Below are 24,693 nucleotides of genomic sequence, written 5' to 3'. Positions count from 1 at the left end.
TAAAGTGAGTTCCAGGCTAGCTAGGGATATATAGTGAGACCCTGTCTTAAAAAACAAACAAACAAACAAACAAACAAACAAACAAACAACTCAAAAACTATAAAGTAGTGTTTTGTGTGGTAGTGTGTGCCTATAACCCTGACACTCAGGAGGCAGCCACTGGCATATCTCTATTTTTTTGAGGTGAGCCTGGTATATGTAGCATGCTCTAGGCCAGCCAGCCAGGGCTACATGGTGAGTCTCTGTCTAAAAACAAAAGCAAAATAAACACAAAGCAATGCTTTTTAACGAGGAACATAAGATATAAATATTCATCTACTGATAAATGAAAAATGAAACTATGGTTGGTAAAGGATAAACCTTGAAAACATGCTACATGAAATCAGCAACTTGGCCTAGTCATGTAACATTTTGAGCACAATTGTATGTATAATAAAGAAAGGAAAAGAAAGGAAAAAAAAGAAATCATCAACTTGGAAATATTCGATTTATATGAAATTTAGAGAATAGGCACATTGATAGAAACAGAAAGCATATCAGTGGCTGAAAAAAATGAGTGTCATTCTCCATGGGCTGATTATTTTTCTTTTACTTGAATTCCACGTAATGCTTTAAGAACCAGTTTATATTAAATGGAACCAAAGCAACTGAGAACATATGTGATCCTAATGACTTGGAAGAGCTCCCCAGAAGTACCCACCTGTATAGTGAAGATGCAGGGGGTGCCCTACATACAGCATATCAATTTGCGGGGGATGCTTCACTTTTATTAGTCGGGTGTGAGTTTCCAAGGACGGTACTATACAGAAGCTAGAACTTGCGCTGCTTTTGCAATCTTTATTGCTTCTACAAACTTGAGTAGCTTCAACTGCTTTCCGGGCAGGTAGACACGTATGCTAAAAATATAATATCAGTCAATGTTAAAAAGTACTTAATAGCCGGGCAGTGGTGGCACATGCCTTTATCCCAGCACTTGGGAGGCAGAGGCAGAGGTATCTCTCAGTTCGAGGCCAGCCTGGTCTACAAAGTGAGGTCCAGGGCTACACAGAGAAACTCTGTCTCAAAAAATACCAAAAAAAAGTACTTATTAACAAGAAAAATCTAACTTGCATTCATTCATGCTTTTCTTGTCACCCAGCAGATTAGGAATGACCTTGACATTAAAACATGCTATTTATTAATGTGCACCTACTGTAAATTCAATATTCCATGTTTTGCTATATAGGATATCATACTACTATGCATTTTTAGATTCTCAGATAAAATGTGGCATCTGAAACATGGAGGTTTTAACTAACACAAAATAGATAAAGACAGAAGGTATTATACCTTTATATATTTACTTTAATGATCATATCAGACAAGTAAGATAGCCTTTGGTACTACTTACCAAACGTTTATTAAAATTATTTCTGTAGGAAAAGCACACATCTGTGAGGCTGTGATTGTTACAGCATTCAGTAGAACCATCTAGTCGTTTGTATGCTAAAGAAAAACACAGTACTTAGCATGGATTACATAGAAGTATAATTGTAATAAAAACTCTGCTTTTAAAAGACAAAGACCATAAGCAGAAAGATACACATATTTGAAAGCAACTGTTAATGCGTTATTAGACAGCTACAAGCTATAGTCTGATTTTATAATATTAAAAGGGTACCCAATTTGAAACGAGAAGTTGCACTCAGGTACTTAGTGTTAGGATAGCTCAGTTGGTCTGGTGTTTCTGTAGCACATGTGGAACTGTGGGTTTGACTGCTGGCATTCTATAAGCCAGGCAAGGTGGGACATACATATGTTTAGAGGCTTGATTTGATTCAGGATTTCACCTAGCAAGTAGGAGGTGAAGGCAGAAGGACCAGCAGCTTAAGCTCATCTTCAACTATATATTAATTCCAAGACAAATTTGGTCTACATGAGATTCTGTCCAAAAAAAGAGAAAAAAAAAGGAACAAGAAAAAACAAAAAAACAAAAAACAAGAAACATAACCTGCTAAGAGAGGAAGGGATGGGAGATGGGAGATGGGGGAAGAATTGTGGGAGGGGGGTGACTGGCAGAGAGGCAGTGAGAGGGATGTAAAGAGAATAAGTAAAATTTTAGAAATCCAACAAAAACAAAAAGAAAAGAAAAATGCAGCTGCACTTAGCCCAGGTTAGCAGTTGTCTTATAAACTCCCCAGCCATAACACTAAAGCTAGAGTGAGTTTTAGTTCTGTGAGAGGAACTCCAGCCTCTTCCTGAACTACAGTGAACAAGGGCCTGAAAAGTGACTTTTGGGAGAAAGGAACTCTGGGGAACTCTAAAGAATCAGATTGGTTAATAATAATGATAATAATAATAATAACAGACCAAGAGAACACCAGACAACTGACATCTCGAAATCTTACAAACAAAAGTACCAAGCATTGCCTGTGAAATATTTTGAAGGAGGGAAGTAAGGAAAGGGGGTGGAGAGGGGGGGGAGGGAGAGAGGGGAGAGAGAGACAGACATACAGACAGGAGGGAAAGAGGGGGAGGGAAGGAGAAGTCAAGGAAGGTGTGAGGGAAGGAGAAAGACAGAATGAGTCAAACTGAGCCTCTAAACTTGAAAACTATGTAAAATTAGAGAAAATTACAGAGCATGTAAAATTTGAGAAAACAAGTGACTCCACTTCAATAAACACATAACATTTAAAACAACAGGGACTGTGATAATTGTAGAGATTTAAAAAGTTGACGGAGAATGGAGAGGCTTTGGAGGGAGGGAAGGGAGAAATGTTACAACTATACTATATAACCTCAAAATTTTAAAATGTGTTTTAAAATTAGAATTAAATTTAGATAAAATTATGAGTCTACACATGTGTAAAGATCATACTATACTTACATATTTACTTAAGTGTAATTAATCAATTGTAGTTGATGGATGTTTTGATTTTTGGTTTTGGTTGTAGTGGGGATTGAACCCTGCACCTCATGCACAGGGAGGCAAACACTCTATTACTGAGTTACATACACAGAGTCCATGCCACTGAGCTTGGATGCCGATTTTACATATTTTTTAAAATTTTATTTTTCAGTGGTGCAAGAAATGGAACTCAGGTCACTGTACACATTATGCAAACTCTTCTACCACTGAGTTATACACCCAGCCTGAACAAAACTGCTTTGAAAACAGAAAGAATTAGATATTAGAATTCTAAAAGTCAAATATTATATTATAAAAGAAAGGGCTGGAGAGATGGCTCAGTGGTTAAGAGCACTGACAGTTCTTCCAGAGGTCCTGAGTTCAATTCCCAGCAACCATATGGTGGCTCACAACCATCTGTAATGGGATCAGATGCCCTCTTCTGGTAAGTCTGAAAACAGCAACAGTGTACTCATACATTAAAAAAAAATACATCTTTTAAAAAAAAAAAGAAATTAGAAGTTCAACAATATATACTAAAGGGAGCAAATATCCAACATACCAAGAATAATATCTATTAATTTGTACCTATTTATTTTAGTTACTTGCTTTAAAACAAATCTATAGATACCTTCTCAGGGTTAATAATGGAAGGGACTAGTACTTTAAAGCATTGTGTCATAGCAAGTAAATGCACACACCTCTAACTGGGAAGCTTAATTGTTGTAACGTTGATGCACTTATACAATACCCAATTTGGGGCTCATATGCAATGGTGTCTAAACATTCATTCCAATCTTGCACATTAGTAACGGGACAATCCTGTAGATGAGTGACAAGGTCTCCCACAAAAAGGCCTCTGGGTCCAATGGCAGGTGAGTCCTTAGGAGGAAGGAAAATCAAAGCAGACAATGTATTTTATAGATTATAGACAAGCTATAATAAATAAATCTATATTAGCCACAGTAATAGATACTGCACTAATTAAAGGTGGAATACTTTTAAACAGTTTTATTAGTTCTTAGAAAATTTCACACAAGGTATTTTTAACTTATTCATCCCCCACATCCCTCTAACTACTTTCCTACATGCTTCCATTCCTTTTCATTCCGCTTAGAGTTTTCTTCAAAGCAGACTATTTTGACTAATGCATAAAATAACCCATCTCTAAATCCAAAATTTATAGCCAAACAATTAGTATTATATTCCCTAGTTCTCCATGATTATGAAGTTTTCACAACTTCAAAAGGAAAAAACCCTATTTCTTGATTATTAATATTAAAATAACAAAGCAGCAGGGTATATAACACAAGCTTAGTCTGAACCGGGTCCTGAGTTTGATCCCCTGTAGCATTAAAGGATGAAGATCAAAAAGAAAAGCACTATGAGGGACTGGAGAGATGACTCAGTGGTTACTCCATTACTGGCATGTACACAGTGGCTCACAAGAGCCATTAACTCAAGTTCCAAGGAACCCAATGCTAGGCACCCAAGTGTTACACAGACACACTTGCTGTCAAAACACCCAACCCTGGACATAATGTGACATTTAAAAGTAAAACAAACGAAGAAAAAAATCTAAACTTTTGTTTGTTTGTTTGTTTTTGTTTTTCGAGACAGGGTTTCTCTGTACAGCCCTGGCTGTCCTGGAACTCACTTTGTAGACCAGGCTGGCCTCGAACTCAGAAATCTGCCTGCCTCTGCCTCCCAAGTGCTGGGATTAAAGGCCAGCACCGCCTGGCATTAACTTAAAACTCCTACAAAATGTTTTGACTGGGTAGCCTATCATTCTTCTTAGTGCTAAAAATCAGAAATAAAATGAACAGAAAAGATAAACAATGCATTTGATTAATAAACCACATACACAAAATCTTGATACTATCTCTTTTGTGCAGAACAACAAAAACAAAGAACAAATTTCATCACATTAAAAAAATCCAACATTGTTTGCAGTTGAAAGGATTCTAAGTGTTACAGTAGACCATCTGGTGAAAGAACACCCTAGGCGATTCATTATTTACCTCTGCGACTTCAGTGATAAGTACCCCAACTCCAGTGTAGTAAAAAGGTAAGAGGATTACTGGGAGGAGAACAAGAGCTAAAATACCAAGGAGAGCAAGGACAAAATTATGCCATATACCTGAAAAGAGAGAGAGCAACTGTTAAGTTCAACAGTGACAAGAATATAACAGAGTTTACTGCACTTCATACCACATGGGCATCCTGATAAGATCATAAATAGGCCAGGGGTTGTGAGACACAGGGATGGAGCTACTTATTGCAGCAGACAGATGCTCACTATGCATCTGCCTTCTTTTCAGATACTAAAATGTGAAATGCATTTAGTTTGATAATTATGAAGATTATGATTATGGTTTAATACAAATAGAATCAACTTCTTCTAACTATGCCTTCCTTATAGAACACACACACAGTATATCTCATTAATTTAAACACATTCATGTTCTTTGATAGAAACCTCAAGAATATACAAATTAGAAAGCAAAATTCTTAGGGCTAGGAAAGTGGTTCAGTAGATAAAACACTTGCTATGCAAGCATATGATCCCAAACTGAGACCTCTTGAATCTGCATAAGAGCCATGCACAGGGTCACCTATGTGTAATTTCAGCACTGGGGTGGGGGGTGGTGAAGATAGACATATCCTTGTCATTCACTGGCTAGCCATTCTAAAACCACTAGTTCTAAGTTCAAAGACAGTCTCACCAAGGTGTGTGTGTAGAGATATGGACATCTCTGGCCTCCACAGTGCATGCTTGGGTGAATGCACCCATGCATACATTGCATACACCACACACACATACACACACACACACAAACATACCTGTCTAAAAAGTTTTTAATTCCGGTCTAAAATCCCTAGTGGGACTCTGAAAGAGAGACTTTTAATTTTACTAATTCGATCATTATGGAGAGTAACATCAGGATAATTGGTACCTTATATCATAGAACACAAAAGAACAAACCATGACGAGTGGGTTTTTTGCATGTGAATATGTGGATATATGTACAAGTGTGTCTGAGTGTGGAGGTCAGGAGTTGACATCAGGTATCTTTTTCAATTATTCTCCACCTTTCCCCCTATCCCCTTCATTTTTTGAGGTAGGGTCTCTTGCTGAACATGGAGTTCACATATTCAACTGTCTTCATGGCCTTTTCTGTGGGTGCTGAAAATCTGAAAGCAAATTGTCATGCTTGTGGACTAATACTTTTACCAGCTAAGCCAAATTCCCAATTCCAGGTTTAAAAGCTAAAATTTACATGGTCAGATCCAGCACTCTTTTAACATCTAATTTATATTAGTTATATATAATAATGAGCATCATGGTGCTATTCCCATACATTTACGTAATGTATTTTGAACAAATTTAGAAAACACTAAGATGACTCTTAAGTGCTTTCTGCATAAACCTGAGGACCTGAATTCAATACCTGGATCCCATGGTGGGATCCTAAAAACCGACTTCTGTAAATTGTCCTCTGACTCATAGCCCCTGTGTATATGTGTCTGCACACACACAAAGAAATCTGATTCTGAAAACTCTATCAATTTAAAATCTAATTATTTGTGTGGGTGTGTGTGGGTGTGTACTCGCACGTGTGCGCGCGTGCATGTGTGTGCTCATGCACCTGCGTGCATGCTATGTGTGCTATAGTGTACAAATTGAAGTGCAATTTAAGATTTTTGCTTCCTCCCATGAGGGGTCTGGTAACTCAGATCATGAGGCTTAGCAGCAAAAACCAAGTTGTTCAATGCCTCAATATCAAATTGTTTATCAAATATAGTTTGCTTCCTTTTGACATCTTTTCCATAATTACTGTGTCATTAAAAATCTTTTAATGGGCTGGTGAGATGTCTCAGCGGTTAAGAATACTGACTGCTCTTCAGAGGTCCTGAGTTCAAATCCCTAAAACCACATGGTGGCTCACAACCATCCATAATGACAAACAACAACATCAAAAACAACCAAACCAAACGAAACCAAACCAAAACAAACCCTATGGGCTGGAGTGAGCAGGGCAGGAGGGAAGAAAGGAGGCCGGAGCGAGGCCAGGGGGAGGGGGGGAGCGGGCGAGGCTGGAGCCAGAGCAAGCAGACTCTGGAGTGAGCAGACACAGGAGTGAGCTGATGCCAGAGGGAAAGGGGCCGGAGTGAGCAGGGCCCGAGCAAGAGGGAGAAGGGAAGGGGGTTGGGGGAAAACGCTGAAAAAAATTATTCTTTTAATTAGCCGGTGGTGGAGGCAGAAGCAGGTGGATCTGAGTTTGAGGCCAGCCTGGTCTACAGAGTGAGTTTCAGGACAGCCAGGGCTACAAACAAACAAACAAAAAAAACCCATTCAATTATTTAATGTGTATGAATGAAACTGGAAGCCAGATATCTGGGATCCCATGAAGCTGGAGCCATAGGCAGTTGCAAGCTGCACTATGTGAGTGCTGGGAACTGAATTCGAATCTAGAATACATGCTCTAAAGAATACATGCTGTTTCTCCCGCCCTTAAACCTATTTATAAAGTTCCCTATTAGAGATCGCTTAACCTGCTTTTAACAGGTTTGCGATAAGCAGCTTGCTTTTACTGTTTGTGTATCTTAAGCAAGAATTCATGTGTGAGAGCAGTGCGGAGCAAACCATAGGAAGGTGAGCCGATGTTGTAGAAAAAAAAGAGCTCAAGCATTTCTCCACCAGGGGGCGGCGACTGCTCCTCCCAAGCCAAAATAGATCTCAAAGGATTGTGGGTGAGGTAATAATACTGGGGTGATCACTAATCATACAAAAAAGTGCAAACAAAAGGGTCGAAAGGGAGCAAAGGGCAAACACGCTGAAGTGGTTGACCAAGAAACTAAAGAACTACCTACAGAAAAACAAGATACCGAAAATGAGGGTCCAGACTATGAAGTATGAAAAAAGCTGCCATGTCCAATGAACCAAGCATCATGTCTGTCTCCCTTTTTGTAAAATTCAGAGGAATTATTTTGTTGTTTTTTGAGACAGGGTTTCTCTGTGTAGTCCTGGCTGGCCTCCAACTTCAGAGACCCACATGCCTCTGCCTCCTAGTACTGTGATAAAGGCTTGTGCCACCACGGCCCACCCAGTTTTCCAGAGGGTTATTTTTATCAACTATTTTATATATGCAGTGTTTTAGTAGCTCTAGAAACATCTATAAACTATCTACCTTATCATATTTTTAAGTGTAAAGTAGTTTTTAATGTGATAAAAATCATTTTTATTTTTTTTAAGTGCAAAGAGAGTGGGTTATTGAACCAGGGAAGGTTATGACTATCTTGGGAGAGGGGGTCAATGTAACAATCTATATAAGGTGGCTAGCTTTCATGCATTTCTGTCAGAAGTATTTTAAACTACTTTTAGTCTCATGTTTTTAGTAGAACATTTTTCTCAAGAGACCTGCCGTATTGTGTGCCTTCTGAACATCTCTAGTCATGGCTCTCTGGCTGTCCAGATTCTCTAACAATTCTGATGATATGCTGTGGAAAGTAGAAAATGTGAACATGGTACATGTGATGTAAAATTGTGAATCAGTTGAAGCAAAGATTATGAGGCTGTTGTGGAAGGCCCTCTTAAGAAAAATTTGCCACCAAGTTTGAAGCTGTTCTTGCCCCCAGTTTGACATCCCCAGGACCCATATGGCAGAATAGCAGAACAGAAGAGATCGCTGTAAATTGTCTTCTTCTCTTTGCATGTATGCCATGGCATTCACACTGCCATACTCACATCTCCCACAACTTCATTAAATAAACAGATTATTAGAAAAAGAAGAATCTCAATATGGTGGGTCATGCCTATAATTTGCAAGTTACAAGAAGCCAGCCTGGACTACACTGGGAATTTCAACACAGCTTAGGCTACAGAGTAAGAACTTGTCTAAAAACAGAGCAATCAAAACCGATGAAACGCTCTAATTCATGCACTAAAATTTCCTTTGGACAAACTAATTCATAACACTGCCCTTTACTTTACTGCCCTGTTGCTAGTAACAGAAACAGGCATGGACAAGTGAATCAAAGTGGAGTCACAAAATAGCACTGGTTTCTTGACCTTACAGATGACCTTTGCAATTGTCTTCCAGGCTTGCAGTTGGTCCTATTACTCCTCTAATGATGACTAAGTGAGAGTCATGTGTGAAGCAGATACATTTCATTTATCTAAACAATCTCATATATTAATGATTTATTTTTAAGTACATTTTTGAAATACCACTTTTGCTTTCTCCAGAGCAGTTTTTAAATAGCGGGACAATGAAGAGAGTTTAGCTAGATAATCAGTTGTGCATTATTAGATGTTTTGTTAGCATTTCTAGCTGTTACTAAACTGATGCCAGCAGCAGTTTCCCTTTGCCTTAATTTTTACCTACCATATTCACACAAGCAAGCTATTTTTAATTCTTCAAACAGTTTTATTTTTGTTTTTTCTATAGCACGAAAATATCCATCAAACATGCAATCAATGTCAAGGCAAGATATTATGTAATCAACACAAACTTCTTAATTGATCAAAGAAATTACACTCAACAACAGCACTCTAAATAATATTCGGGGATGGGATAAAGTGACTAAAAGAAATGGCTAATAAAATTATGTCATATAACATTCTATACTGTATAATACAGATAGAAGAAACTTGTACAAAATGTCTCGGTTATCAAGGAATACTGTCAAACTTAAGGTTTCTTTATCAGAATAGTATGAATGCATAAAGCTGTCAATTCTTTACAAACATCAACTCCACAGACATCAGATATACAATTACTAAACATATTCCTAAAAGTATAAACATGAGCATTTAGAACACACAATTTTAAAATATTATAAGTAAACTTCATATTTGAGAATCCCATTTCACACAGTTGTATAAAGAAATGTAATTTGACATGGATTTCATAAATTATTCCCTGTCCAAACCAAACTTCACAGAAAAAAAAAAAAACATTGCAAAATAAGACAGGACATCTTAACAAAAATATGGGGCTCATGAATTAAGTCTCCTGTTGAAACCAAACTTCAAAAGACACCACTAAACAAACAGGACATGTTAGCAACATTATGTTTTGAGGTTCATGAGTTATTCTCATGTCAAAATCAACTTTACAATAACACTATTGCAGAGTAATACAGGGCACCTTAGCAAAATGAAGTTTGTTGAAAGCAAGTTTCATAAAAACACCTTGTTGAATAATACAGATCATTTTAGCATATAAAGTTTGCGAAATTGTCTCTTGGTGAAACCAAACTCCAAAAAAAATCACCATTGCAGAAGATAGGATACCTGAGCAGTATGAGGTTTGTGATTTAGTCCCCTGTTGAAACCAAACTTCACAAAAAAATCATCTCACAGAATAACACAGAACATCTTAGTGACAATAGGGTTTGTAATTTAGTCTCCTACTGAAATCAAACTTCTCAAAAAACTTCAGTGCAAAATAGCACAGACCATTTGAATTAGTCCGCTGAAAGCAGTTTCATAAAAATATCACTGCAGAATAAAACAGGTCATCTTGGGATATCTACTTCTTGAAACAGTCTCTTGTTGAAAGCAACTTTCATAAAATTACCACTGTAGAAGATAGGGTATCTTAAGAATATAAGGTTCACAGTTTTGTCTCTTGTTAACCAAATATCTCAAAACACTTCAGCATAAAAAGAATGCAGGCCATCTTTAGCAACAACATGAGGTTTGTGAATTAGTCTCCTGTTGAAACCAAACTTTGCAAAACACCACGGCAGTATAAAATAGAGCATCTTATGAACATAAAACTTTTAACTTTTTGATCTATCAAAACATAAACTTCAGATATGTACAAAATTCATTTGCAATAACTTTCCTAGAAACTATTCAAACTAGGGGCATATTTATTCTCAGGCACATTACTGTAAAATACTTCCCAGGCCTCAAAAGGACTCTCACTTCTTTTTACTGGTCATTCTTGTTCTTAACATGGGTTAAGATATGCGATTTCAGGTTTGTTGACTGAGCAAACTTCTTGTTGCAGGCATCAAATGGACACACGAAAGGTTTGTCTCCAGTATGGATTCGCACATGTGTGCGCAAATTGAAATCCAGGGAAAAGCGTCTCCCACAGCCTTCAAAGGTACACTGGTAGGGTTTCTCTCCAGTGTGAACAAGCTGATGACGCTTCAGCTTGGAACTCTCAACAAAAGCTTTGCCACATTCTGCACAGACATGCACTCTCGGCCCATGGATGTGCAAGTGCTTTCTCATAGCAGAATTATCTTTGAACATCTTCTTGCAGCCTTTATGAGAGCATGCTATAGGTCTTGGAAAGTCTCCTTTTGGCTTTTTGGGTCTCATGCTAGTAAATTCTGCCAGTTGTTTGGGATCAGAAAGATCAATGCCAGGTATTCCTTCAGGAGGAAATTTCTTTCCTGTCATATACTCAGAATAATCAGGGGGTGACTCACCAGCCTCTTCTTCAGCTATGGGATCTTCTTTTTCATTAACATCGTCCCACATGGTGAAGGGAAATTCTCCATCAAGAAGATCGATCTGCTTCTGCTCCCACTGTTTGTCACCCAGGTCAGCATTCACGCCTTCTTCTGCACTGGCCTCGATAAAGGTCGTCAAACCACAGAGATTCCCTTCATAGGGGCTGAGCTCATCTTGACCATTCTCTGCCGCCAAGAAGCCCGTAAAAGAGGCAGTGGTCGGCTGGAGATAGTCGTCTTCATTAACTGGCAAAACCATCTGGCTTCCAAATTCAGTACTGAATAGTAGGTTGTCTGAGTCTTGGTAGCCCACCACCTCCTCTCGTGTCTGAACGACAAACATTTCCTTATCATGATCTTTACTACTCAGGCTGCCGCCCACAAGCGGCTGCAGAGCAATAACAGGAGAGTGGTATTGGCTACCATGCGCCCAATCGACACCTACATCTCCATATACTTCGATGGTTTGGCCTACGCTGGTTTCCAAAGAAACCGCCTCGATATCACCGATATTATCCGGTGGCAGCAGCTCCACAAAATCAGCAGGAATCTCTGCGCTTTCTGTGTTATGACACAGAAGTTTCTCTGTCTCAGAGGCCATGGCGGAGACCCGCGCACCGGTCCTGGGTAGCAAGCAGGTGGGAGAGAGCTGTGGAGTAGAGGAAAAAATCAGGGAAGAAAAGCACGCTCTGGCGTGCTGGATAAAACCAAAACAAAACGAGAAAAAAAACCCCAAACGACAAAACTACAACAAAAAAAAACAAACCCGAGAGAGCCTGACGAAAGCTGTGCGCTTCGGAGAAAAGCCGCCGTCGTCTGAGGCACTGCGGTGTTTCCGGAGGAGCTTATAGGTGTTTCCGGAGGACAAGACGCATGCGTTGAACGTGTCACTGGATACGTCACTGGGCGCGCCACTGGAAACGTCACTAAACTGCGACAGACCGACAGACCGGCAAGAAAGCTTCTTTTGCGCATGCCTATTTGATTGCACAACTTCCTTCAGGAGTTGCAGAACCTTCCCTGGGTTTCCTGCTATTCTAGTTTCTAACCGAATATAGATTTCCTTTCTAGGTTCCTTACTTAACTTTTCTGTATTTTATTTCATTAGATTTCTTACCCACCCTCAACCAGGCTTATGTCAGATCTAGGAAAAAAGAAAGTCTATTCCTTTAAAATTTTATACTTGGTGTCTGAATATTATACAAATATCCTATCTCTGAGCTACATACTCTCAGTCCCATTTTTATCTCCCGTTATTTAATCACAAGACATACTTTATATGCCAAAAGTTAATATCAGTAATAGTTGATTTCTTTGTCCTTTAATATATTTAATAAATAAATACACGAAACATTTCAACTACTCCTGTTATTAAGTATGGTTTTTAAAATATTAATATATGCTTAACATGTTAGATAAGGAAATTTTCCTGATAGTAAACTTTCATTTTCAAAACTTTCCAATATTAAATCACCCTTTCATCCTTAAAATATACCATATTTTCGGCTTTATTGCAATATATATAATATATAACATGATATATATAATGTATATTATATATTATATATATTTATTGTATAAATGTGTTCATATATTATAACATAATTATATGAAATATAAAATATAAATATATATTATAGCTCACATTTTATATATTATACATAATATATAGCATATATAGTTACATATGCTATATAATAGATATAATAAAATCTCTCTATATAAATGTATCTGTGCTGTATGTTCTTAATAAAATAAGACTTTTATGGTTTTTGCTAGGTATTACAGGGCAAATGTCTATGTTCTCAATTCTGAAGGTGAAGTCAGAAAGAACTGGTGTTCAAGATGAACCTGAATTATGAACCTGAGACCTTATGCCAAAGAACGTATGCCAAAGAAGAAAACAACAATAAAGACCCAAACCCTCCGCAAATGTCCATCTATGGCAAACAAATAATGAAAAAAAAAAAGCTCAGTAGCTTTTTGTATATGACTTGAGAAGTTTATGCTAAAATTTTCTTTTCCTTTTTGCCTCTACTTCTGATAAAATACATATGTATATGGAATACAAATTGTGGACAAACAAATGAGAATACTTTCTGAGGACTACGCATGCACTATAAATGCATTAGTATAAAAGTTAACTTTTTTTTTTTTTTTTTTTTTTGGTTTTTCGAGACAGGGTTTCTCTGTATCTCGAACTCAGAAATTTGCCTGCTTCTGCCTCCCGAGTGCTGGGATTAAAGGCATGGGCCACCACGCCCGGCACAAAAGTTAACTTTTAAATTAGGATAGGACCTTGAAAAGTTAATGTTACCTAACTATTGTGTATATCAAAATATTTGCCTCAATATAAACAATTACCAGACAATAGTTATTACATAAATAAACATGGTTCATGATAACTGCATTATACTATAATATCAAAGGAAAAGGGCTACTACAATGATATTCAGCAATTATTTAATGTTTAAACTGTGCTTTGTATGATGGGTACATTTTTGACTATTATGGCATACATTATCACACTTTATAATCTTTTTTAAAGGAAACAATTTATTCAGGATTTCGAATTATTCTACCTATAAAACTTTTAGGGGAATTCTTTATCAAGTTTTATAATTTCTCCTCTTTGCATTTAATAGCCTGATTAGTCAGTTTTAGCTATTTTCCCATTCTTATATTCAGTTTTCTAAAAACATTTTTCTTTTTTAAAAGTTTTTAAAAAAGATTTATTTATTTTAATGTGTGTGAGTACACTGTCACTCTTCAGACACACCAGAAGAGGGCATATGATCCCATTAGAGATGGTTGTGAGCCACCATGTCATTGCTGGGATTTGAACTCAGGACCTCTGGAAGAGCTATCTCTCCAGCCCAACATTTTTCATAGATGAAAAAAAATTACTAGCAACAGATAAAGTTTTCTGTATATCAGATATTATTTACCAATGTGAATACAGAGTCTGTCAATAGCTACAATTTCCTGTTTATCAGATATTATTCACCAATCTAAATAATAAGTCTTATCAATAACTGTTTTCTCCAGTTGCTTAATGTTTTTTCCAAATAACTCTTAGGTTTATCACTCTGGTTCTTCTATAATTTCTCATATTTTGATTCTATATTTATTAATTACCTCATTATTTCTTTCTTTTCTTTCTTTCTTTCTTTTTTTTTTTTTTTTCTTTTTGGTTTTTCGAGACAGGGTTTCTCTGTATAGTCCTGGCTGTCCTGGAACTCACTTTGTAGACAAAGCTGGCCTCGAACTCAGAAATCCCCCTGCCTCTGTCTCCGGAGTGCTGGGATTAAAGGCATGCGCCACCACGCCCGGTTTATTTATTTTTTAAAAGATTTATTTTGAATGTGTGATTTATTTTCCATACACACACATACACACACACATACACATGCATAAATGCATGTGTGGTAGTTTTGGAAGTCAAGAGAGTTCATCGGATTCTCTGGGCCTGGAGTTAAGGATGGTTATAAAACACCATATGAGTGTAGGTCCTTTCCTTTGTGAAAGCAGCAAGTGCCTTTTCCATTTAACCTTTGAAACATCTCTCCAGCCCTTACCCTATTATTCCTATCTATTTTATACTTGTTTTTACTGCTTTCAGGGCTATACAGGGTTTCTCTGTATAGCCCTGGCTGTCCTGGAACTCACTTTGTAGGCCAGGCTGGCCTTAACTCAGAAATCTGCCTGCCTCTGCCTCCTGAGTGCTGGGATTAAAGTATTGCACCACCACACCTGGCTCGTTTTCACATTTCTTAACTTTACTGCTTTACTGACTTATTTCCATTTCTGACTATACAACTGTATATGGCATTGAACTTTTCTTTTAGTAAAGCTTCATATTTACTAAATATTTATTATATATTAGTAAGATAATGTCATTATTATTCATGAATGAGTCATAACTATCATATAATCAGGTTATGATTATTAAAATTTAATTATTGATTTTAATTAAATGGATCCAATTTGTGACTGACAAATTTCTAAATTTTCTTACTATTTAGATTTGAGATCTGTGAGTACATGAATTTCTTTGTCAATTTCATGGTCATTTAAAAAAGAAATTATCTCCTGTGTTCATAACATAGAATATGACTTACCTATTTTTATAAAACTAATTATAAGATTCCATGGTCTTACTTATTTTAATACCATGTTACGAGATGAATACATTATATTTATAATTCTCTTTGTACTTTTTCTATTTCATTTCGTAGTTTGGTATTTCATAGAATAAGAATATTATGCCGGGCGGTGGTGGCACACGCCTTTAATCCCAGCACTTAGGACCCAGAGGCAGGCAGATTTCTGAGTTCCAGGACAGCCAGGGCTATACAGAGAAATCCTGTCTCGAAAAAAAAAATTCTGACTTAATCTCAAGCATAACATCTTATTCAATCCATAAGAAAGTAAGAGAATCTTGCATGCAGATTCATGGCTTTTTACTTTACCCATTCCTATTTTTTAAAGAAAAAAATATTGAGTCATTTATAGGTGTAAATGTTTTGCCTATATAGCCTGTGGAGGTCAATATATTAAATCCCCTGGGCTGTGAACCACTATGTGGGTTCTGAGAACCAAATTTAGGTCCTCTTCAAGGGTATCAAGAGCTCTTCAGTGCTGAGCTGTCTCTAGTCCCTAAAGGAAATTTTACTACATTCTATTTATTTTGTGCATGCATACATCAGGGCATAAACACAGAACTCAGAGGACAACTTATAGATATTGGCTCTTTCCCTCCTGCCATGTAGGAACTAGAAATTGAACTGAGGTCATTAGGCTTAGCAGCAAATGTTTTTACTCACTGAACCATGTTGCTGGCCACACCTCAATTCCTTTTTGATTCCATGTTAGTTATTTTATACCACCTCCTGTTCAAAAGCTCTATTTCCATAGTTGCTTATATGCCATTTAAGGATTGTGGTAGACTTGTCTTGTGTTCCTTTAGCTGAGATGGATCTGTTTTTCCCACAATTTCTCCCCTCCATAATTGTATATCTCCGGGTGAGTCTTTCTGTCTGATTGAACTCTGAGAGTGCTATAGTTCAGCATCAATCCTTGCACACCATCTTTTCTTCACTCTTGAATTATGATTTATCATGTGACTGGCTTTTCATGTTCTCTCTTGACTTTTGCACATTTCTTTGTATATTTCAGCTAAGTTGACATTCTTCATAGTTGTGGTTTCAGGTTTTGATCATGACTTTGCTTCAGTAAATATAGTGTTCCCTCCTGCTTTTAATTTAAATTTTTAGTAATTAATATTGATTTTTAAAATTGCTCTAATAAGCTGAACTTATTAACCAAATGTTATTTTTCACAAGACTACTTTCAATAAAACCACAGAAAATCAAAACTCAAATAACAGATAAACATTTAAAAATAATGAAGTCTGTTTATTACCTGCACAAAATATCCTTAGCTGCTGGACTGGTGATATAAGTTGCAAATGGGTGGTGAACAGATCAACAAATGCCCCAGGATAAATAATGAAGAGAAAAATTCCAAAGCCATTAAATCGAACTTGTTCCCTAAGAAAACATGTAAAAATCATATTAAGAAAAAGGAATTTACTAATATTATTATATTTGTGAAATTAATAATGATGCAATCTTAAAATTCACTATAATTCAAATCTTTAAAAGTAATCTTCCTGGAGAGATAAAATATATAGAATAAAAACTAATAATCATAACCTTAAAATAGTATAATACAGATTTGGCCTAGCTTCTAGAAAACTCTGGTATATACTGAAAATGCCAAAACTTTAGGTTTTTCTGTTGTTGAATATATAAATAATATTTGATATATAGGGAGAAATAGCTAATAATTCTATGAAAACTCAGTGATAGAAAGTCATAGTGTATTATTACCTATTATCAGAGGACAAAGGGGAATATATAACTCAAGTATATGATTCAAACACATTCATTTGCCTTAGTTGTTATAAATAAGCCCCAAGCTTTATGTAAGTATATTTCTGTTCAGCAAATACTAAGATAAGTACATTCAAAAAGAGTTAATGCAGGGCTGGCGAGATGGCTCAGTGGTTAAGCCGACTGCTCTTCCAAAGGTCCCGAGTTCAAATCCCAGCAACCACATGGTGGCTCACAACCATCTGTAAGGAAATCTGATGCCCTCTTCTGGAGTATCTGAGGACAGCTACAGTGTACTTATAATAAATAAATAAACTTAAAAAAAATTTAAAAAAGAGTTAATGGTGAAGATTGTCCTTAAAAGAATAGTTTTCTACCACTTCCTAGGATCAAACAGATATTATAAGGAAAGCATTACCTCAATAGAAATATATAAGACAACTATATAATTCCCTCTTTGTTGGTAAGGATATTTCATAATTCATAGCGGCAGATGGTGCTGTGCAGCCTGCTAGTGCAGAAAAGTGATCGGTGGTTTTCCCCACCTTTTTTTTTTTTCTTGTTTTTTTGTTTTTTCAAGACAGGGTTTCTCTGTGTGGCCCTGGCTGTCCTGGCACTCACTTTGTAGACCAGGCTGTCCTCAGAAATCTGCCTGCCTCTGTCTCCCAAGTGCCTGGCCAGCTGTAAACCTTATGAGCTATAACAGCAACCAGTCTGCTCTACAGGAGGTAAGTCATGCTCGCTAAAGCTAGACAAAACCCTGTAGGTGGGGAAGTGTGGTGACTTAATAAAATTAGACACCATAAGCTCAGAAATTTGAGTGCTTAGTCACCAGGGAGTGGAACTCTTTAAAAGGATTAGAAGGTCTAGGGGGTGTTGAAGTAGGTGTTGATTAGCTGGAGGAAGTGTGGCACTGGGGGTAGGCTTAAAGGTTTCAAAAACCCATGACAGGCCCAGTCTTTCTCTCTGCCTGCCTACCTTCTCTCAGCTACTGCTCCAGTGTAATGTTCCATACCATGATGATAATGGACTAAACCTCTGAAACTGTAAGCAAGCCCAAATTAAGCTAAATAGATAAAAAGTTAACTATCTTTATATTCATAGATTAGTGATGCTTTCATCTATTATCAGAGAAGCTTGCTACTCTTTTTTTTTTTTTTAAGTGGATGGCACTTAATACAGAGATTTATAACTGGTCAAAGTGCAGAGAATAAGTAACTATGGAGTGTTCAGCCATATATGGGGCATCTATATCACACACCCATTTCCTTGAGGCTCAGAGAAACATTGTGGAGGAGGAGGCAGAAAAATTTTAAGAACCAGTTTGGGAAGGACTGCTGCAAAACACTGTCTTCCAGATGTAACTTGGTCAGTACAGTCATGAACTCACAACAGCTATGGCTGCCTGCAGAAGGCCATAAGATCAAACCAGTCAACAGTATATCATGAATGGGGGAGGAGTGCTTGAGGCGCTTCCCCTAGCTGAGAAGTTACTGGCAGTTGACGGTTTCTGGGAGATTACCAATGCTCCAGGATGGCACTACAACCATGCAGATAACAGGTAGCATTAACTTGACTTAGAGTGTTACTAAGTGGTGTGGGGAGAACTTGGGAGGGAGATGGAGATCTGAGAGGAGCTGGAGGAAAGGAATAGGGGATAGATATGATCAAAATACATTATATACATATGTAAAATTTTCAAAGAATAAATAGAAAGTATTAAAAAGTTATCCAATTGTTTCACAAACATACTGTAAAAGGTTTTTTAAAGGTTAACTGCCTCTTTAAACCAGTAGTGTGCACATTAAATATACTGTGTTATGATGAATGTCTATTTGCTGTAGCTAAACGTGTTCATAAACAACCGGAAAACAATGATGATGAATCTTCTCCTCCAGAACAGTGATCTGCCTTCTCCCTGGTCCATGCACACAAAAGATGAAACATTCCTGTCTGTATGTTTCTGATTATGGTAGACTTCCTATGAGGTATCAGGGAAGCAGGGAACACACTCACCTTCCCATCTTAGATATCACTGAAGCCAGCACTTTGAGGTTTTTTTGTTCTACCCAACACAGGGCATGAACAGAAGTAGGAAACTGTTTCAGCTGGATAAGGTAAAGCCATGTACAGTAGCACATGCTTTATCATTCTAATACTTGGAAGACAGAGGCAGGAAGACCCTGAGTCTGAGGTTAGCCTGGGTTAGAGAAATCTTGCTTTCCTAGCACTCAAAACATTTTGAGGCAGTGGCAAAGGGTTGAATCCAGGGACTGCTAGATGATGGGGCAGTGGGTAAAGAAACTTTCTGTCAATCCTATGACCTGAGTTTGGTCTCTGGGACCCACATGGTGGAAGGAGAACAAAGGACTCCTACAAGTTATTGTCTGACTTCCACAAGTATGCCACATCATGTGTGTGCACATGCATGCATACACAAACGTACACACATGCATAATAAATAATAAAACTTTTAAGATAAAAAAGACTAGAGAGAAAACTTGAAACACTGAGGTTATAGCCATGCTGCATAAAGCAAAGGCCAGGAAGAGGTAGAATACAAATGATTACATCACTAGAAGGCGGTATCAGCTGTATATTAATTTTCTTAAAAGAGAAGCTTCCCCAAAGTAATAAATGGTAGGTATACATTGAATAATATCTATACAAGATAAAACTCATCAAATATACAGAATTTTAGGAAGAAGTCCTCTTAAATGAAAAGCTTCTTTGCATGTAGTAGAAAAGAAAAAGTTAAGTCTAATTACCTAATAGCTGCTATACCATGTCCAATTTCATGTACAACACCACTAATGAGGACTGCAGCGAAGAAGTAAGTCAGCTGATTGACAGGTAAATTTATACCGGGAACCTGTTTATGGACATAATATAGCAATGATTATCAGTGCAGGTACAGCAGAAACCCATTTGCATACCAAGAGGCATGATCTTCACTGTCTTAAAGCTGAAACCTCTAAACTTAATATTTCATGATCTAAAAGTATTATGACCATTAAAGATTAAATTTTACTTCTACCATAATTAAAGGAAAAGCAATGTTTTGTTTTGTTTTAACCTGTACATTTTCTGTAAATCAGACATATGACCAATTTAAAGGAAACGAAAAACTATATTAAAAACTTGCATCTCTAGATTCCCAAGAGCTTGGCCATGGAAAAAGAATGAAGATACCCTGAGTGTCAGAGAAAGCAGGGTGACACCGATGGTGACAGTGGTTGATCTATCCTTAATTTAAGGGTTGGAGGCTCAATTTGGGAATGCTTCTTAAAATCATTAGTCCTAGCTAGCAGTAGTGGTTGCACACCTTTACTTTCAGCACTCAGGTGGCAGTAGGCAGATCTCCAAGTTTGAGGCCAGTCTGGTCTATAAAGTGAGTTCTAGGACAGCCAGGAACACAGAGAGACCCTGTCTTGTACAAAAGTTCGTAATCCTATTACTAAACTGTACTCCAAGATTTCAAAAGCTCATGCTGAATCATAAAGCAAATAAGTGAGGCTCTCTTTAATACTCACAACGTAGAAGAGGTAAGAAAACATAATGGAGGCTGTTACAACAAAATGCCTGATCAGTGTGGGCACACCATCCCCATTCCTCTTACCCTATAAATTTACCTCTTAGAAAAATAGAACCAAAGATGCACACATTAATGCAATATAGACTCATAGACATGAAAGAGGAGTTGTTTTACAATCATGTATTCTAAAAATGTTATGCATATAGATATCAGTGCATACTTAAGGAAAGAATTCTATCCAGGCTGACCAGTAAAAATTTTTGATAGCCAAGAGAGCCCTATAATAAGGTAAATCATTTCTCAAAATGAACCTTGAACATATGTATCTGCTGTGAACAGACACTATGACCAAGGCAATTCTTTTTTTTTTTTTTTAATTTATTATATATAAGTAGAATGTAGCTGTCTTCAGACACACCAGAAGAGGGCGTCAGATCTCATTACGGATGGTTGTGAGCCACCATGTGGTTGCTGGGATTTGAACTCAGAAGAGCAGACAGTGCTTTTAACCGCCGAGCCATCTCTCCAGCCCCCAAGGCAACTCTTTTAAGGACAATATTTAATTGGGGCTGGCTTACAGGTTCAGAGATTCAGTCAGGTATCATTAAGGCAAGAGCATGGCAGCCTCCAGGCAGGTATGGTGCAGGCAGAACTGAGAGCTCTACATCTTCATCTGCAGGCCTCTTAAGACTGACTTCCAGAGAGCTAAGACTAGGGTATTAAAGCCCAAGCCCATAGTGGCACACCTACTCCAACAGGGTCACACCTTCTAATAGTGCCACTCTCTGGGCTGAGCATATACAAACCATCACATTCCACTCCCTGGCTCCTACAGGCTTGTCCAATTAGTCTATGGCGGCCATACCTAAGTATAGCATAATGAAAAATACATTTAGTCCAACTTCAAAAGCCCCCATAGTCGCTAGCAGTCTCAGTAGCGTTAAAAGCCCAAAGTTCAAGGTCTCTTCTGAGATTCATCCAAAAACACTTAACTGTAATCCCCACAAACTCCAAACTCTGAATCTCCATATCTAATATCAAAGTGGTCTTCACCTTTGTTGACTGTAACAAATTTCTTTCTCCTGGGCTAGTTCTACTCCCAGTTAGCAGCTTTCCTCAGCAGATATCCTATGGCTCTGGTATCTCAAACATCTTGGGGTCTCCAATCCACTTCAATGTTACAGCTTCTTGTTCCAATGTCCCTCTCTGGGCTCCTCCAAAGGTCTTGCTTCAGTTCTCCAGCTCTGCCCACTGTAGTGTTCTGGTTGATTCCACTCCACTGCCTTTGCTGTTCTTGGTGATCATCCCATGGTACTGCTATCTCCAATACACTGGGTTCTTCCGCTGCAACTAGGCTTCACCAATAGCCTCTCATAGGCTCTCTGCATGGTGCAAAGCCTTAAAACCTTTTGCATGACCCCTTCTGTCCTGGGCTGTCAACTGCAATTAAGGCTATACCTTCACCAATGACCTTCCATAGACTGTCACAGTGCCAAGCCCAAGCAGCAGTTCATGACGCCTTCATGCCTTCAAAACCAGTACCACCTGGGTGACCCTTACACATTACTAAGCACAGCTGAAGCACGAGGTACAACCTTGGCTATTTCTAGAACATAGCTTCTTTGTGCTCTCAGAAAACAATTCCCAGAAGATTTCACCTCAGTGATGCTGGCCTCTTCTTAATCACTGCTAATTTCTTAGCTCCATCTAACCAGCATTAATTGCCCCAGTAGTCCCTTCTATTTTTCACTCTAAAGCCAGAGCCACATGGCCAAAGCAGCCGAGTTCTGCAGCTTGCAGCTGAAACATGGCCCCGGTGTTCTATTACATTATCACTAGCTTTCTGTTTCCCAACTCCTTCATTGCCTAAGTCTGGCTGTCCTGGATCTTGCTCTGTAGATTGGCTTTGAACTCAGAGATCTGCATGCCTGTCTCCTGGGATTAAAGGTGTGTGTACCACCATGCCTGGATCTAAATTTATAGTATCTTGCTCTTGCCTCAAAGTCCCACTCCCTAGTCTGTTATCTCCTAGAATATAGGATTCAGTTCCATTCTACTTCCTGGTGCCCCTTTAATACTTAAACCATATATTTTGTATTTTTCCTTTCTTGGCTTGCTCCTTTTCATTAAAATGTTCTTCAAACCCACATAACAGAATTTATACCAGGCTGTTTTGAGACTTCCTTTGTCAATGCAATTAATGTAAATCTCTTTACTTTAGCCTCAGATAGACTCTTCAGACAAGGACAGAAAGCAGCCACATTCTTCACCAAAATACCAAAGAAACAGTCTCTTTGCCACATACTGATATTCTTCTTCTCCACTGAACCTCTTGGGCCAGGTCTGCACAGTTCAAATGGATCTCAGCAACAGTCTTTCAGATTCCAACTAGGATAGCCCATTAAGCCCCACAGAAGCATTCCATTGTTTTCCAAATCCACATTCTTAAAGACAAAAGCATGGTCAAGCCAATCACAATACTCTAGTCCCAGGTAGCAATTTCTGTTTTAGTTAGGGTTTTACTGCTGTGAACAGACCCATGACCAAGGCAACTCTTTTTTTTTTTTGGGGGGGGGGGTCTGAGACAAGGTTTCTCTGTATAGCCTTGGCTGTCCTGGAACTCACTTTGTAGACCAAGCTGGCTGTAGACTCAGAAATCTGCCTGCCTCTGCCTGTGCTGGGACTAAAGGCGTGCGTGCACCACCACGCTGGGCCCAAGGCAACTCTTATAAGGACAACATTTAATCAGGGCTGGCTTACAGGTTCAGAGGTTCAGTCCAGTACCATCAAGGCAGGAGCACAGCAGCATCCAGACAGGCATGGTGCAGGAGGAGCTGAGAGCTCTAAGTCTTGATCTGCAGTCCTCTAGGAGACTGGCTTCCAGATTGCTAGGACTAGGGTCTTAAAGACCACCACCACAGTGACACACCTACTCCAACAAGGCCACACTTCATAATAGTGCCACTCCCTGGCCTAAGCATATGCAAACCATCACAACATGGAACACCCATTTCTCTCAGTATAAGACTTGGCACCCAAAAGAAATCTCTCTGGAGAAAATCCTTTCCTTCATTTATGAATTATCATTTTAATGCTAGCTAGAAATGCCTAAAACAGGAAAATTGGGGTTTGGGGAGATGGCTCAGTGTTTAAGAACAATATATTGCTCTTGTAGGGGAGTTGGGTTAAATTCCCAGCACCCACATTGTAGCTCACACTGTAACTCCAGGTCCAGGATGTGACATACTGTTCAAGCCTCCATGAGCATGAAATCCACACATGTGGACATACATACTAAAACATTTATACACATAAAATACAAATAAATAAGTCTTTAAAAAGAAAATAGGGAAACTTAAATAGAAGCCTCTAACCCTGTCACTCTGCAAACAGAAAACAGAACTATTTCCAATGCACTGCCATAGCCTTCTAGTCTTTCCTATACACCCATTTCTCAAAACTTACAAACATGATTTTGAAACTTGCATTTTAGTCTAATATCTCTTTATGAGTATTTTCTAGTTTTATGTTTATTTTTTTCTTGTCTTTTTTGTTTTTTTGAGACAAAGTTCCATAACAGAGAGCTGGGATTACATGTTTGCACTATACCATACCTAACTCAACATGCTTTAAAAAAGAAATAGGGAACTGCAGAGATGGTTCAGCAGTTAAGAGTAACTGTTCTTGTAGATGACCCAGCACCGAAGTTTTGGCTACCAACAATCCATAATCCTAGTTCCAGGAAATGTAACAAGCATTCATACACTTAACACAAATAGATAAAATAATAAATGTTTAGACTTTTGTGTATGGGTGTTTTGTCTGCATATATGTATATACACCACATATGTGCCAGGTCCCCACAAAATCAGAAGTGTGCATCGGATACCCTAGAA

General features: G+C 38.0%; 2 protein-coding genes across 3 annotated transcripts in view; both read right to left on the bottom strand.

The window, feature by feature from the left end:
* Mbtps2 (membrane bound transcription factor peptidase, site 2) overlaps window positions 1–24,693 on the bottom strand; it is a 49,535-nt gene that overhangs the window by 6,803 nt on the left and 18,039 nt on the right. For both annotated transcript variants that reach the window (XM_021153369.2, XM_029473359.2), the window contains 6 exons: window positions 20,031–20,134; window positions 16,790–16,917; window positions 4,909–5,027; window positions 3,589–3,769; window positions 1,391–1,485; window positions 701–896 (listed from right to left, as the gene is read on the bottom strand). In XM_021153369.2, coding sequence (XP_021009028.1) covers window positions 701–896; window positions 1,391–1,485; window positions 3,589–3,769; window positions 4,909–5,027; window positions 16,790–16,917; window positions 20,031–20,134 — 823 coding nt within the window. The remainder of the gene's footprint in view (window positions 1–700; window positions 897–1,390; window positions 1,486–3,588; window positions 3,770–4,908; window positions 5,028–16,789; window positions 16,918–20,030; window positions 20,135–24,693) is intronic.
* Window positions 9,305–12,699, bottom strand: Yy2 (YY2 transcription factor). The gene is made up of 2 exons (XM_085837939.1): window positions 12,132–12,699; window positions 9,305–12,014 (listed from the first exon to the last, which is right to left on the bottom strand). Exon 2 carries the CDS (start codon window positions 11,964–11,966, stop codon window positions 10,833–10,835), a length of 1,134 nt encoding a protein of 377 aa, XP_085694065.1. The 5' UTR covers window positions 11,967–12,014; window positions 12,132–12,699; the 3' UTR covers window positions 9,305–10,832.

The sequence above is a fragment of the Mus caroli genome, unplaced genomic scaffold (assembly GCF_978045245.1).
Source record: "Mus caroli unplaced genomic scaffold, Mus_caroli_1 scaffold_5, whole genome shotgun sequence".
NCBI classification, from domain to species: Eukaryota; Metazoa; Chordata; class Mammalia; order Rodentia; family Muridae; genus Mus; species Mus caroli.
Note: the sequence above shows the minus strand (reverse complement) of the source record. Positions and strands in the feature narration are given on the sequence as shown.

Bases quoted from the DNA above. Each gene is read 5' to 3' on its own strand.
- Yy2 (XM_085837939.1), bottom strand. From the start codon at position 11,966: ATGGCCTCTGAGACAGAGAAACTTCTGTGTCATAACACAGAAAGCGCA.